We start from the raw sequence: 15,795 nt of genomic DNA, 5'->3' as shown, positions 1-15,795 counted from the left end.
TATATTATACCCCAGAGCTGCACTCACTATTCTGCTGGTGCAGTCACTGTGTACATACATTACATCACTGATCCTGAGTTACCTCCTGTATTATACTCCAGAGCTGCACTCACTATTCTCCTGGTGGAGTCACTGTGTACATACATTACATTACTGATCCGGAGTTACCTCCTGTATTATACTCCAGAGCTGCACTCACTATTCTGCTGGTGCAGTCACTGTGTACATACATTACATTACTGATCAGGAGTTACATCCTGTATTATACTCCAGAGCTGCACTCACTATTCTGCTGGTGCAGTCACTGTGTACATACATTACATTACTGATCCTGAGTTACCTCCTGTATTATACTCCAGAGCTGCACTCACTAATCTGCTGGTGCAGTCACTGTGTACATACATTACATTACTGATCCTGAGTTACATCCTGTATTATACTCCAGAGCTGCACTCACTATTCTGCTGGTGCAGTCACTGTGTACATACATTACATTACTGATCCTGAGTTACCTCCTGTATTATACTCCAGAGCTGCACTCACTATTCTGCTGGTGCAGTCACTGTGTACATACATTACATTACTGATCCTGAGTTACATCCTGTATTATACTCCAGAGCTGCACTCACTATTCCGCTGGTTCAGTCACTGTGTACATACATTACATTACCGTACTGATCCCGAGTTACCTCCTATATTATACTCCAGAGCTGCACTCACTATTCGGCTGGTGGAGTCACTGTGTACATACATTACATTACTGATCCCGAGTTACCTCCTGTATTATACTCCAGAGCTGCACTCACTATTCCGCTGGTGCAGTCACTGTGTACATACATTACATTACTGATCCTGAGTTACAACCTGTATTATACTCCAGAGCTGCACTCACTATTCTGCTGGTGCAGTCACTGTGTACATACATTACATTACTGATCCTGAGTTACATCCTGTATTATACTCCAGAGCTGCACTCACTATTCTGCTGGTGGAGTCACTGTGTACATACATTACATTACTGATCCTGAGTTACCTCCTGTATTATACTCCAGAGCTGCACTCACTATTCTGCTGGTGCAGTCACTGTGTACATACATTACATTACTGATCCTGAGTTACCTCCTGTATTATACTCCAGAGCTGCGCTCACTATTCTGCTGGTGCAGTCACTGTGTTCATACATTACACTACTAATCCTGAGTTACATCCTGTATTATACTCCAGAGCTGCACTCACTATTCTGCTGGTGCAGTCACAGTGTACATACATTACATTACTGATCCTGAGTTACCTCCTGTATTATACTCCAGAGCTTCACTCACTATTCTGCTGGTGGAGTCACTGTGGACATACATTACATTACTGATCCTGAGTTACATCCTGTATTATACTCCAGAGCTGCACTCACTATTCTGCTGGTGGAGTCACTGTGTACATACATTACATTACTGATCCTGAGTTACATCCTGTATTATACCCCAGAGCTGCACTCACTATTCTGCTGGTGCAGTCACTGTGTACATACATTACATTACTGATCCTGAGTTACATCTTGTATTATACTCCAGAGCTGCACTCACTATTCTGCTGGTGGAGTCACTGTGTACATACATTACATTACTGATCCTGAGTTACCTCCTGTATTATACTCCAGAGCTGCTCTCACTATTCTGCTGGTGCAGTCACAGTGTACATACATTACATTACTGATACTGAGTTACATCCTGTATTGTACTCCAGAGCTGCACTCACTATTCTGCTGGTGCAGTCACTGTGTACATACATTACATTACTGATCCTGAGTTACATCCTGTATTATACTCCAGAGCTGCACTCACTATTCTGCTGGTGCAGTCACTGTGTACATACATTACATTACTGATCCTGAGTTACCTCCTGTATTATACTCCAGAGCTTCACTCACTCTTCTGCTGGTGCAGTCACTGTGTACATACATTACATTACTGATCCTGAGTTACCTCCTGTATTATACTCCAGAGCTTCACTCACTCTTCTGCTGGTGCAGTCACTGTGCACATACATTACATTACTGATCCTGAGTTACCTCCTGTATTATACTCCAGAGCTGCGCTCACTATTCTGCTGGTGCAGTCACTGTGTTCATACATTACACTACTAATCCTGAGTTACCTCCTGTATTATACTCCAGAGCTGCACTCACTATTCTGCTGGTGCAGTCACTGTGGCTAGTTTGGAGTCAGAGAGTGAACAGAAGTTAAAGAAAGGCTCTGCTCCTAAAATCACCAAAATTAGTCAGCTGAAGTTGGAGAGCCCCGGTGGCCAGTCCGAAGATCATCATGGAGATCCTCCAGTGCCACCTCCGAGAGGGAACCTTAAATCACCAACAAAAGGGAAGACCGCCAGCGCTGACTGGGATGATGCAATAGGAGAACTGCGAGCTGAGTTGATTGAGGTGAAAAAGTTGATTGGTTCCAGGCCAGAATCAGTATCCCTCAGACCCAGAAGCGGGATCCAAAACAGAAGATACCCGGATTGTGAAGCCGTTCATCAATTCAGAGTACGGTGTGTGTCCACTGTCTAAGATGTGGTGAGGAAGGACATTATGCCAAGGAATGCCAATGGTCACGGTTGTTTGGGTTAAAAGACAGGAGGTTGCCAGTGCGGGATGACTGGTAACCACAACACGGAGGAGACCCCAGAAGCAAATCCAAATCTCACCAAACCTCAGAACGGCGCAAGAGGTAAAACGGCTGCATCAGTACTATCCCCAAGTGTGTTCCCCTCTACAACAGCTGCAAGAGAGACAGGGGCATCAGTTACTTAATGCCCAGTGTGGAGGTCAAACGTTGTACTCCTGGGAGGAGAATCCCTCGGTCAGTAAAGATAGCCTCATCAGTCTAATCGGTGAAAGGTGCTTTATACAGTGCCAGCTAGATGGACTCCTGGTAAAGGCACTGTGGGACACAGGAGCCCAAGGGAGCCTTTTCAATGAAGAATGGAGAAGGCGCTACCTGCCACACACTTGCCTTCAGTCACTAAAAGAACTCTTGGAACCAGTGGAACTCCACGGCAAAGCCGTCAACCAGACCGAAATCCCTTTCATAGGCTGGATGGAAGTGACTTTTTAACTCAGGGCCATGAAGAACAGCAGCACCATTGAGCTTTTGGTACCTTTTCTCGTGACCGAAGATTCACCTTCCAACAAGACAATGACCCTAAGCACACAGGTAAAATAACAAAGGAGCGGCTTCAGGAAAACTCTGTGACCATTCTTGACTGGCCCAGCCAGAGCCCTGACCTAAACCCAACTGAGCATCTCTGGAGAGACCTGAAAACGGCTGTCCACCAACGTTCACCATCCAACCTGACGGAACGGGAGAGGATCTGCCAGGAAGAATGGCCGAGGATCCCCAATCCAGGGGTGAAAAACTTGTTGCATCATTCCCAAGAAGACTTATGGCTGTACTAGCTCAAAAGGGGGCTTCTACTCAATACTGAACAAAGGGTCTGAATACTTATGACCATGGAATAGTTCAGTTTAAATTTCTACATTTCTTCAGTGAAGATGGGGCGCAGAGTGGACTTTACTGAGGAAAACAAGGAACTTTATAGAATTTACCAAATGGCTGCAATGAAACAGAGTGAAAAATCTAAAGGGGTCTGAATACTTTCCGTGCCCCCTGTATGTCTCCATTGGATCTCCTCAGAGGCGGCACGTGAACTATTATTCTACATCTGAGATTTTTTTCACGATGGCCGCATTCAACAAAATGTTTCGAAACTGGGAAATCCATGATGATCCAGCCTGGTGAGACCCCCGTAGACTCCCCGCGGAGCTCTAATTGCAGGGACATTGTAGCAAGTATGGCGTGTTCTGATGGATCACACACGTGTCATTAGTCGGGGGTGTAACAGCTAATTGCCGTATAACATAGTGTTACGGTTACTAGAGCTGAGGCCAGGATAACCTCCCGTCCTCTGGTCCCTGATCGTCGTTTGGTCGCCTCCAGGCACCAGTCGATCCCTCAGGTTCCTGGCACGTATGTAGATCGGGGCGCATTCACACACTTCTTCTGGCACACATCCACCCAGCGTTGGCCGATGCCTCCTAATGATGCCAGCACTTGAACTACTTTCCGCACAGTACCTGGGGACCATTGGTTTTCCTTTAGGGTCATTATTTTTACTACAACCAGAGCAAAGGCGACTCTCCCAATTCAAGGCATCGACCTTAACTTTCCATTTCTTTATTAGTTTTCTTTGGTAATTTCTCTGTAGAAACTTTTTCGTCATGTCCCTATAGTTTGATTTTAGCATTGCTTCACCACTCACTATCCTTTCAGTGCGTAGGACCGGACGGTATGGTCAGGACTCCATCATTCTCCCCGGTGACGGCTCTCGTATTTTAATAGATTATATTTATCGTTCGGTTTGGTGTAGAGAGCGGTAGATCAAGAAATTGAATTTCACCTTCAGATTGGATTGTGGTGAATCCTAGATCATCATCGGTTCGGTTCAACTGTATCCCATGGCCCCTTAGGGATGGAGCTGAGAACTGTGCACGGCCTAGCCACGGAGCTTGGCACCCACTCAACGGGGGCTGGCCCTAACCGGACCCTACTAGGCTCTGCTATAAAAGGTCAGGTGTCATACTAGCCCCCCTCATTACCATCCCACCACTGGTGTCATACCAGCACCCCCATCACCATCCCGCCACTGGTGTCATACCAGCACCCCCATCACCATCCCGCCACTGGTGTCATGCCAGCCCCCCATCACCATCCCACCACTGATGTCATACCAGCCCCCCTCATCTCCATCCCACCACTGGTGTCATACCAGCCCCCCATCACCATCCCACCACTGGTGTCATACCAGCCCCCCATCACCATCCCACCACTGGTGTCATACCAGCCCCCCATCACCATCCCACCACTGATGTCATACCAGCCCCCCTCATCTCCATCCCACCACTGGTGTCATACCAGCCCCCCTCATCACCATCCCACCACTCGTGTCATACCAGCACCCCCATCACCATCCCGCCACTGGTGTCATACCAGCCCCCCATCACCATCCCACCACTGATGTCATACCAGCCCCCCTCATCTCCATCCCATCACTGGTGTCATACCAGCCCCCCTCATTACCATCCCACCACTGGTGTCATACCAGCCCCCCATCACCATCCCACCACTGATGTCATACCAGCCCCCTTCATCTCCATCCCACCACTGGTGTCATACCAGCCCCCCATCACCATCCCACCACTGGTGTCATACCAGCCCCCCATCACCATCCCACCACTGATGTCATACCAGCCCCCTTCATCTCCATCCCACCACTGGTGTCTTACCAGCCCCCCTCATCACCATCCCACCACTGGTGTCATACCAGCCCCCCATCACCATCCCACCACTGGTGTCATACCAGCCCCCTTCATCTCCATCCCACCACTGGTGTCATACCAGCCCCCCATCACCATCCCACCACTGATGTCATACCAGCCCCCCATCACCATCCCACCACTGATGTCATACCAGCCCCCCTCATCACCATCCCACCACTGGTGTCATACCAGCCCCCTTCATCTCCATCCCACCACTGGTGTCTTACCAGCCCCCCTCATCACCATTCCACCACTGGTGTCATACCAGCCCCCCTCATCTCCATCCCACCACTGATGTCATACCAGCCCCCCTCATCACCATCCCACCACTGGTGTCATACCAGCCCCCTTCATCTCCATCCCACCACTGGTGTCTTACCAGCCCCCCTCATCACCATTCCACTACTGGTGTCTTACCAGCCCCCTTCATCTCCATCCCACCACTGGTGTCTTACCAGCCTCCCTCATCTCCATCCCACCACACGTGTGTGCGTGTAGCTGGTATGACACTAATGGTGGGGATGGTGATGCAGGGGGCTAGTATGACAGTACCCACAGACACACACCATTCCACCACTAGTGTCATATCGGTACCCCCTCCCCCCAGACCGTTACCATTGCACCAATGGTGTCATACAAGTTCTCCCCGTCACCATCCCACTACAACCCCATCACAGCAGTGGTGTCATACCAGGACCCCCACACACCTTCCCCACCACTGGTGTCATACCAGACTGTGACCATACAGCTTATAATCTTAATAAACCAGACGATTAGATCAGTTAAGCCAAGAGAAATACACTATTGTGTTTCTGTTGACTTATAATTATATGTGTATTTCTGTGACTGGTCCAGAATGTCATACTTTTTGTATAAAACTGAATGCTGACTTATCGTTGTTTGGAAACAATGATGTTGATTTAAAGAACCCTCTACTCTACCAACTATGTAAATTGATTAGCTCAAAGAATGAGACCTGGTGAGCCCTGCACCTTTACCTCTGACTGAAGACCTTACACAGATTTAAATATAAACATGGATGTCTGTAGTGCTGCAAGCAGAATCATGGAGCATCAGAAAGACTTTACAAGGAGAATGAGAGACATCCTTCAGGACAGCAGATGGATTGCATGGCATTACCCAAAGAGACACAGATTTGGATTCTATACGATTCTGGTCTAAGGGTATCGGCCCTGACTGGAAAGATTCGGATCTGCTCCATTAACCATCAGAAAGCCCATGGATACATTTGGGGAGACCAGGGTGGGACGAGAAAGGCATCTGGCTCCATGGATAGGTTGTTTGGAGTTGCCAGGTGGGACCCTCCAGTCGCCTGGAACCCTTAGAGACCTTCGGAGAAGCCAGATTGGGACTAACCGGTCATCTGGACCCATGGAGACTCTCGGACAGGCCCGGGAGGGTCCCTCGGTTCTCCTGGCCTTGTACCTTGATGGACTGCTAGCTTCCTAAGCTTGCCGCTACCTACTCTCTGTGAGGTAGTTGGCTCTGGAAGTCCCAAAGTCGCAGCTGTTCTTCCCAGGCAGGCGGAGCGGAAGGGTGAGACTGTATAATGTTCCACCATCTTGGGTATTTGCTGGGACTGTTCTATGTGTTTATTGTCCGCTTTGTGGTTCAATAAAGTATTGCCACGCTGTTACCCTCCCTCACCCTGTTTTGTCTGAGTAGTATTACGCCCACGGAAGACCCCGGGCCTTCACCCAGACCCTCCCATCACTGGTGTCATACCAGTACCATCGCCAGACACACACCATCAAACGACTGGTGTCACACCATCCCACCACTGATGTCACACCAGCCCCCCTCCTCCACCATTCCACCACTGACGTCATACCAGAACACGATACTCATCCCACCACTGTTGTCATAACAGTAACTCACCCTCCCCACTGGTGTTATACCAGTAACCCCACACACATACCACCACTGGTGTCATACCCGCAACCCCCCCACCACTGTCACCATCGTACCACTGGTGTCATAAGTTCCCCCATCACAGGTACAAAACCACCCCTCCACCTCACCCACCCGACATCACTAGTATCATACCAGCACCCTCCCAGTTGGTATTCTAACTGCAGGCGGGGAACAGAAGCCGGCGTCCGGCAAGCATTCTACTGCAGGCGGGGAACAGAATGCGGCGTCCGGCAAGCATTCTACTGCAGGCGGGGAACAGAAGCCGGCGTCCGGCAAGCATTCTACTGCAGGCGGGGAACAGAAGCCGGCGTCCGGCAAGCATTCTACTGCAGGCGGGGAACAGAAGCCGGCGTCCGGCAAGCATTCTACTGCAGGCGGGGAACAGAAGACTGCCACAGGCCAGCGCCAGCCCAGAGAACTGAGGCACAGGCAGTAGCTGGTTAAAAACACAGGACTGCACCACTGTACAGCTCCAGGGAAAACTCGGCAGCACAAAACTGTACAGCATGTGATTTAATCAATTCTGAAAAGAGCACAATGAGGAAAGATTGAGCAACAAACCCCCCGAGCCCCACAAAATATAGAAACTAACCCAAGACCACAAGCTGCACCCACACCCAATACTCAGAGGGGCGCCGAGGACGAGGTGGCGGGGGGCCACAAGCGCCTCCTCTGTGCAGATGCCACTTCCTGCTCCACGATCACTTCTCATCTTTACAGCTCGAAAATAAAAACCACAAAACTTCAGATAAAACTCAAAAAACGAGAACATAAAAAGCAGAAGTCGCCAGAGCACGGCCACCGGGCTCACGATAAAACAGTCCCGCTGGACGCCGCCGCCGGCTCCGCACTGTACTCCGTATACTTCTTGGCGCTGCCCTGTACCCGCTCCACAGGATACTTTTTGGCATTTAGCTGCATCTTGTCCAGGACAGCGCGGGGGAGATCCACATGACACTTCTCCGCCAGCTCCAGAAGGTAGATGAGGACATCGCTAAGCTCATGGCGGACAGACTCCTTCTGTGCTGGCGACCAGTCAGGGAGGCCCTCCGAAACCTCCCCCCTCCACTGACTGCCGAGAGAAAGACAGAAAGTAAGGAGCGCCACACACACACACACACACGGGGAGAGCGCCCCACACACGGGGAGAGCGCCCCACACACGGGGAGAGCGCCCCACACACGGGGAGAGCGCCCCACACACGGGGAGAGCGCCCCACACACACACACACACACACACACACACACACACATGGGGAGAGCGCCACACACACACACACACACACACACACACACACACACGGGGAGAGCGCCCCACACACACACACACGGGGAGAGCGCCACAGACACACACACACACACGGGGAGAGCGCCACACACACACACACACACACACACGGGGAGAGCGCCACACACACACACACACACACACACATGGGGAGAGCGCCACACACACACACACACACACGGGGAGAGCGCCACACACACACACACACACGGGGAGAGCGCCCCACACACACACACACACACACGGGGAGAGCGCCCCACACACACACACACACACACACACGGGGAGAGCGCCCCACACACACACACACACACACACACGGGGAGAGCGCCCCACACACACACACACACACACACACGGGGAGAGCGCCCCACACACACACACACACACACACACACACGGGGAGAGCGCCACACACACACGGGGAGAGCGCCAAACACACACACACACGGGGAGAGCGCCACACACACACACACACACACACACGGGGAGAGCGCCACACACACACACACACACGGGGAGAGCGCCACACACACACACACACACACACACACGGGGAGAGCGCCACACACACACACACACACACGGGGAGAGCGCCACACACACACACACACACACACACGGGGAGAGCGCCCCACACACACACACACACACACACACGGGGAGAGCGCCACACACACACACACACACACACGGGGAGAGCGCCCCACACACACACACACACACACACGGGGAGAGCGCCCCACACACACACACACACGGGGAGAGCGCCCCACACACACACACACACACACACACACACACACACACACGGGGAGAGCGCCACACACACACGGGGAGAGCGCCAAACACACACACACACACACACACACACGGGGAGAGCGCCACACACACACACACACACACACGGGGAGAGCGCCACACACACACACACACGGCGAGAGCGCCCCACACACACACACACACACACGGGGAGAGCGCCCCCCACACACACACACACACACGGGGAGAGCGCCCCACACACACACACACACACGGGGAGAGCGCCACACACACACGGGGAGAGCGCCACACACACACGGGGAGAGCGCCACACACACACACACGGGGAGAGCGCCACACACACACACACGGGGAGAGCGCCACACACACACACACGGGGAGAGCGCCACACACACACACACGGGGAGAGCGCCACACACACGGGGAGAGCGCCACACACACACACACACACACGGGGAGAGCGCCACACACACACACACACACGGGGAGAGCGCCACACAATCACAACCTGCCCCTCACGGGAGAGTAGGCCCCCCCCCCCCACCGATGAGACCCTGCCCCAATCACCTTCCAGCCACTCACAGGAGAGCCGCCACCCGCCTCTGACGAGACCCTGCCCCCGACAAGAGAGCCGGCCCCCCTCGATCACTAATCCACCACTTACAGGAGGCCCAGCCTCTCCTCACTGCTTGGACTTATTAGGCCACGTTCACACGTTCAGTATTTGTAGCCAAAACCAGGAGTGATAAATACAGAAGTGGTGCAGAGTTTCTATTATACTTTTCCTCTGATTGTTCCTCTCCTGGTTTTGTCTTACAAATACTGAGGCAAAATACTGAACGTGTGAACGCGGCCTTAAAGAAGTTGGCCACAGCTTTTTATTATGCCCCAATGTATCCCCCCCGGTGCCCATAAGTATATTTGTAAATACCTTCTGTTGCAGGCTCTGCCTGTGAGGGGCGCTATCGGTGGCCGCTCACAGGCATCATGTTACCCCTGCGTCTATTGGGCCGTGACTCAGCGCTGGGGTCCCCGCGGTGGCTGCTGGGTTGTGGGTGGGGTTACAGGCAGAGCGCGCGGTGGATGCCGGGTGTGATGCACAGGGTAATTGAGCCCACAACCCAGCAGCCACCGCGGGGATCGCGGAAGGGAGAGACCCCCGGCTGAAGCCTGGACTTGTCGTGACGTCAGCGGATGTCAGAGCCGGCTGCACGGGGGTCACGTGATGACTGTGAGCGGCCAGTGATAGCGCCACCCACAGGCGGTAACTGCAACACAAGGTATTTACAAAAACCCTTATGTGCCCCAGGGGGAAACATTGGGGAGGGGATAATGGTGGACAAGCCCTTTAAGGACCAGATCTCCATATAACATATAGCCCCCCTCCCGGCCCAGCGATATCGGAGCAGAATCTGCCGACACTGCAGCCTACTTCTGCCACGAGAGGCCGGCAGACACAGCTGGACATGGCTGGGCCGGCACCGGTCCGTACGTGAGCGCACGGTACTGTACATGGGATCCGGAAGTGGACATGAGCGCGCTACTCACAAGAGCTCGGCCAGCTCCCCGACCTCCCCCACCAGCGCCAGCAGCAGGTTCCTCGGCTGGTGGAACTTGTTCCAGTCTCGGTCGGCAGTGAAGCGGGACTGCAGGCGCCGGCTGCGGAGAGAAAAGGGGATTAGGGGGGCCAATATGGCGGCAGCAGGGCTCCCCCAACACCAGGACTAGACCCCCAGTCCCTGCTCACATTTCCTCCATGCTCGGGGACTCACTGAAGCAGAACTCAGTCTGGGAGGCGCTCATGGCGGCCTGGGGACAAGAGAAGTGGAGTTAGGGTACATCCTGTGGACACGTGGGACCCCCAACCCGCCTCCCCCGCTCACATACACAGAGGCTGCCCACACCCAGTCCTCCTCTTCCGCACACTCCCCCGTCTCACACACACACACACAGACCCCCGTCCGCCTCCTCCCCCTCACACACACACACAGACCCCCGTCCGCCTCCTCCTCCGCATACTCCCCCGTCACACACACACAGACCCCCAGTCCTCCTCCTCCTCCGCACATTCTCCCCCGTCACACACACACAGACCCCCGGTCCTCCTCCTCCTCCGCACATTCTCCCCCGTCACACACACACACACACACACACACAGACCCCCGGTCCTCCTCCTCCTCCGCACATTCTCCCCCGTCACACACACACACACACAGACCCCCGGTCCTCCTCCTCCTCCGCACATTCTCCCCCGTCACACACACACACACACAGACCCCCGGTCCTCCTCCTCCTCCGCACATTCTCCCCCGTCACACACACACACAGACCCCCGGTCCTCCTCCTCCTCCGCACATTCTCCCCCGTCACACACACACACACACACACCCCCGGTCCTCCTCCTCCTCCGCACATTCTCCCCCGTCACACACACACACAGACCCCCGGTCCTCCTCCTCCGCACATTCTCCCCCGTCACACACACACACACAGACCCCCGGTCCTCCTCCTCCGCACATTCTCCCCCGTCACACACACACACACACACACACACACACACACACACACAGACCCCCGGTCCTCCTCCTCCGCACATTCTCCCCCGTCACACACACACACACACACACACACACACCCCCGGTCCTCCTCCTCCGCACATTCTCCCCCGTCACACACACACACACACACACACACACACACACACACACAGACCCCCGGTCCTCCTCCTCCGCACATTCTCCCCCGTCACACACACACACACACAGACCCCCGGTCCTCCTCCTCCGCACATTCTCCCCCGTCACACACACACACACACAGACCCCCGGTCCTCCTCCTCCGCACATTCTCCCCCGTCACACACACACACACACAGACCCCCGGTCCTCCTCCTCCGCACATTCTCCCCCGTCACACACACACACACACAGACCCCCGGTCCTCCTCCTCCGCACATTCTCCCCCGTCACACACACACACACACAGACCCCCGGTCCTCCTCCTCCGCACATTCTCCCCCGTCACACACACACACACACAGACCCCCGGTCCTCCTCCTCCGCACATTCTCCGCCGTCACACACACACACACACAGACCCCCGGTCCTCCTCCTCCGCACATTCTCCCCCGTCACACACACAGACCCCCGATCCTCCTCCTCCGCACATTCTCCCCCGTCACACACACAGACCCCCGGTCCTCCTCCTCCGCACATTCTCCCCCGTCACACACACAGACCCCCGGTCCTCCTCCTCCGCACATTCTCCCCCGTCACACACACAGACCCCCGGTCCTCCTCCTCCGCACATTCTCCCCCGTCACACACACACACACACACACACACACACACAGACCCCCGGTCCTCCTCCTCCGCACATTCTCCCCCGTCACACACACACACACACACAGACCCCGGTCCTCCTCCTCCGCACATTCTCCCCCGTCACACACACACACACACACACAGACCCCCGGTCCTCCTCCTCCGCACATTCTCCCCCGTCACACACACACACAGACCCCCGGTCCTCCTCCTCCGCACATTCTCCCCCGTCACACACACACACAGACCCCCGGTCCTCCTCCTCCGCACATTCTCCCCCGTCACACACACAGACCCCCGGTCCTCCTCCTCCGCACATTCTCCCCCGTCACACACACACAGACCCCCGGTCCTCCTCCTCCGCACATTCTCCCCCGTCACACACACACACACACACACACACACACACAGACCCCCGGTCCTCCTCCTCCGCACATTCTCCCCCGTCACACACACACACAGACCCCCGGTCCTCCTCCTCCGCATTCTCCCGTCACTCACACACACACAGACCCCCGGTCCTCCTCCTCCGCACATTCTCCCCCGTCACACACACACACAGACCCCCGGTCCTCCTCCTCCGCACATTCCCCCCGTCACACACACACACAGACTCCCGGTCCTCCTCCTCCGCACATTCCCCCCGTCACACACACACACAGACCCCCGGTCCTCCTCCTCCGCACATTCCCCCCGTCACACACACACACAGACCCCCGGTCCTCCTCCTCCGCACATTCCCCCCGTCACACACACAGACCCCCGGTCCTCCTCCTCCGCACATTCCCCCCGTCACACACACAGACCCCCGGTCCTCCTCCTCCGCACATTCCCCCCCGTCACACACACAGACCCCCGGTCCTCCTCCTCCGCACATTCCCCCCGTCACACACACAGACCCCCGGTCCTCCTCCTCCGCACATTCCCCCCGTCACACACACAGACCCCCGGTCCTCCTCCTCCGCACATTCCCCCCGTCACACACACAGACCCCCGGTCCTCCTCCTCCGCACATTCCCCCCCGTCACACACACAGACCCCCGGTCCTCCTCCTCCGCACATTCCCCCCGTCACACACACAGACCCCCGGTCCTCCTCCTCCTCCGCACACTCCCCCCCTCACACACACAGACCCCCGGTCCTCCTCCTCCTCCGCACACTCCCCCCTCACACACACAGACCCCCGGTCCTCCTCCTCCGCACATTCCCCCCGGTCCTCCTCCTCCGCACACTCCCCCCTCACACACACACAGACCCCCGGTCCTCCTCCTCCTCCTCCGCACACTCCCCCCTCACACACACAGACCCCCGGTCCTCCTCCTCCGCACATTCCCCCCCACACACACAGACCCCCGGTCCTCCTCCTCCGCACATTCCCCCCGGTCCTCCTCCTCCGCACACTCCCCCCTCACACACACACAGACCCCCGGTCCTCCTCCTCCGCACACTCCCCCCTCACACACACACAGACCCCCGGTCCTCCTCCTCCGCACACTCCCCCCTCACACACACACAGACCCCCGGTCCTCCTCCTCCGCACACTCCCCCCTCACACACACACAGACCCCCGGTCCTCCTCCTCCGCACACTCCCCCCTCACACACACACAGACCCCCGGTCCTCCTCCTCCGCACACTCCCCCCTCACACACACACAGACCCCCGGTCCTCCTCCTCCGCACACTCCCCCCTCACACACACACAGACCCCCGGTCCTCCTCCTCCGCACACTCCCCCCTCACACACACACAGACCCCCGGTCCTCCTCCTCCGCACACTCCCCCCTCACACACACAGACCCCCGGTCCTTCTCCTCCGCACACTCCCCCCTCACACACACAGACCCCCGGTCCTCCTCCTCCGCACACTCCCCCGTCACACACACAGACCCCCGGTCCTCCTCCTCCGCACACTCCCCCGTCACACACACACACACAGACCCCCGGCCCTCCTCCTCCGCACATTCCCCCATCACACACACAGACCCCCGGCCCTCCTCCTCCTCCGCACACTCCCCCCTCACACACACACACACACACACAGACCGCCGGCCCTACTCCGCACATTCCCACACACACACACAGACCCCCGGTCCTCCTCCTCCTCCTCCGCACACTCCCCCCTCACACACACAGACCCGCGGTCCTCCTCCTCCACACATTCCCCCCTCACACACACAGACCCCCGGTCCTCCTCCTCCGCACATTCCCCCCTCACACACACAGACCCCCGGTCCTCCTCCTCCGCACATTCCCCCCTCACACACACAGACCCCCGGTCCTCCTCCTCCGCACATTCCCCCCTCACACACACACAGACCCGCGGTCCTCCTCCGCACATTCCCCCCCCCCTCACACACACACACACACCCCCAGTCCTCCTCCTCCTCCGCACACTCCCCCCTCACACACACAGACCCCCAGTCCTCCTCCTCCTCCGCACATTCTCCCCCATCACACACACACAGACCCCCAGTCCTCCTCCTCCTCCGCACACTCCCCCCTCACACACACAGACCCCCGGTCCTCCTCCTCCTCCGCACACTCCCCCCTCACACACACAGACCCCCGGTCCTCCTCCTCCGCACATTCTCCCCCGTCACACACACAGACCCCCGGTCCTCCTCCTCCGCACATTCTCCCCCGTCACACACACACACACACAGACCCCCGGTCCTCCTCCTCCGCACATTCTCCCCCGTCACACACACACACACAGACCCCCGGTCCTCCTCCTCCGCACATTCTCCCCCGTCACACACACACACACAGACCCCCGGTCCTCCTCCTCCGCACATTCTCCCCCGTCACACACACACACACAGACCCCCGGTCCTCCTCCTCCGCACATTCCCCCCCTCACACACACACACAGACCCCCGGTCCTCCTCCTCCTCCGCACATTCCCCCCCTCACACACACACACACAGACCCCCGGTCCTCCTCCTCCGCACACTCCCCCCTCACACACACACAGACCCCCGGTCCTCCTCCTCCGCACACTCCCCCCTCACACACACACAGACCCCCGGTCCTTCTCCTCCGCACACTCCCCCCTCACACACACAGACCCCCGGTCCTCCTCCTCCGCACACTCC

The 15,795-nt window shown here is 56.4% G+C and overlaps 1 protein-coding gene across 11 annotated transcripts in view; it reads right to left on the bottom strand.

The window, feature by feature from the left end:
• Nucleotides 1-8,026: 8,026 nt before the first annotated feature.
• Nucleotides 8,027-15,795, bottom strand: part of DCTPP1 (dCTP pyrophosphatase 1) — a 28,264-nt gene continuing 20,495 nt past the window's right edge. For 8 of the 11 annotated variants that reach the window (XM_073646097.1, XM_073646091.1, XM_073646092.1 and 5 more), the window contains exons 2-4: nucleotides 11,124-11,185; nucleotides 10,925-11,035; nucleotides 8,027-8,378 (exon numbers count right to left, since the gene is read on the bottom strand). In XM_073646097.1, the coding sequence (XP_073502198.1) occupies nucleotides 8,114-8,378; nucleotides 10,925-11,035; nucleotides 11,124-11,179 (432 nt within the window). In that variant the 5' untranslated portion in view covers nucleotides 11,180-11,185 and the 3' untranslated portion in view covers nucleotides 8,027-8,113. Of the gene's footprint in view, nucleotides 8,379-10,924; nucleotides 11,036-11,123; nucleotides 11,186-13,954; nucleotides 13,977-14,497; nucleotides 14,510-14,784; nucleotides 14,807-15,795 lie in introns of those variants that run through there. The other 3 variants (XM_073646095.1, XM_073646096.1, XM_073646090.1) reach the window with 3 other exon arrangements.

The sequence above is a fragment of the Phyllobates terribilis genome, unplaced genomic scaffold, assembly GCF_046119375.1.
Source record: "Phyllobates terribilis strain yellow unplaced genomic scaffold, ASM4611937v1 Scaffold_9__5_contigs__length_417890890, whole genome shotgun sequence".
Lineage (NCBI taxonomy): Eukaryota > Metazoa > Chordata > Amphibia > Anura > Dendrobatidae > Phyllobates > Phyllobates terribilis.
The sequence above is the reverse complement of the archived record's forward strand: the minus strand, read 5'-3'. Positions and strand labels throughout refer to the sequence as shown.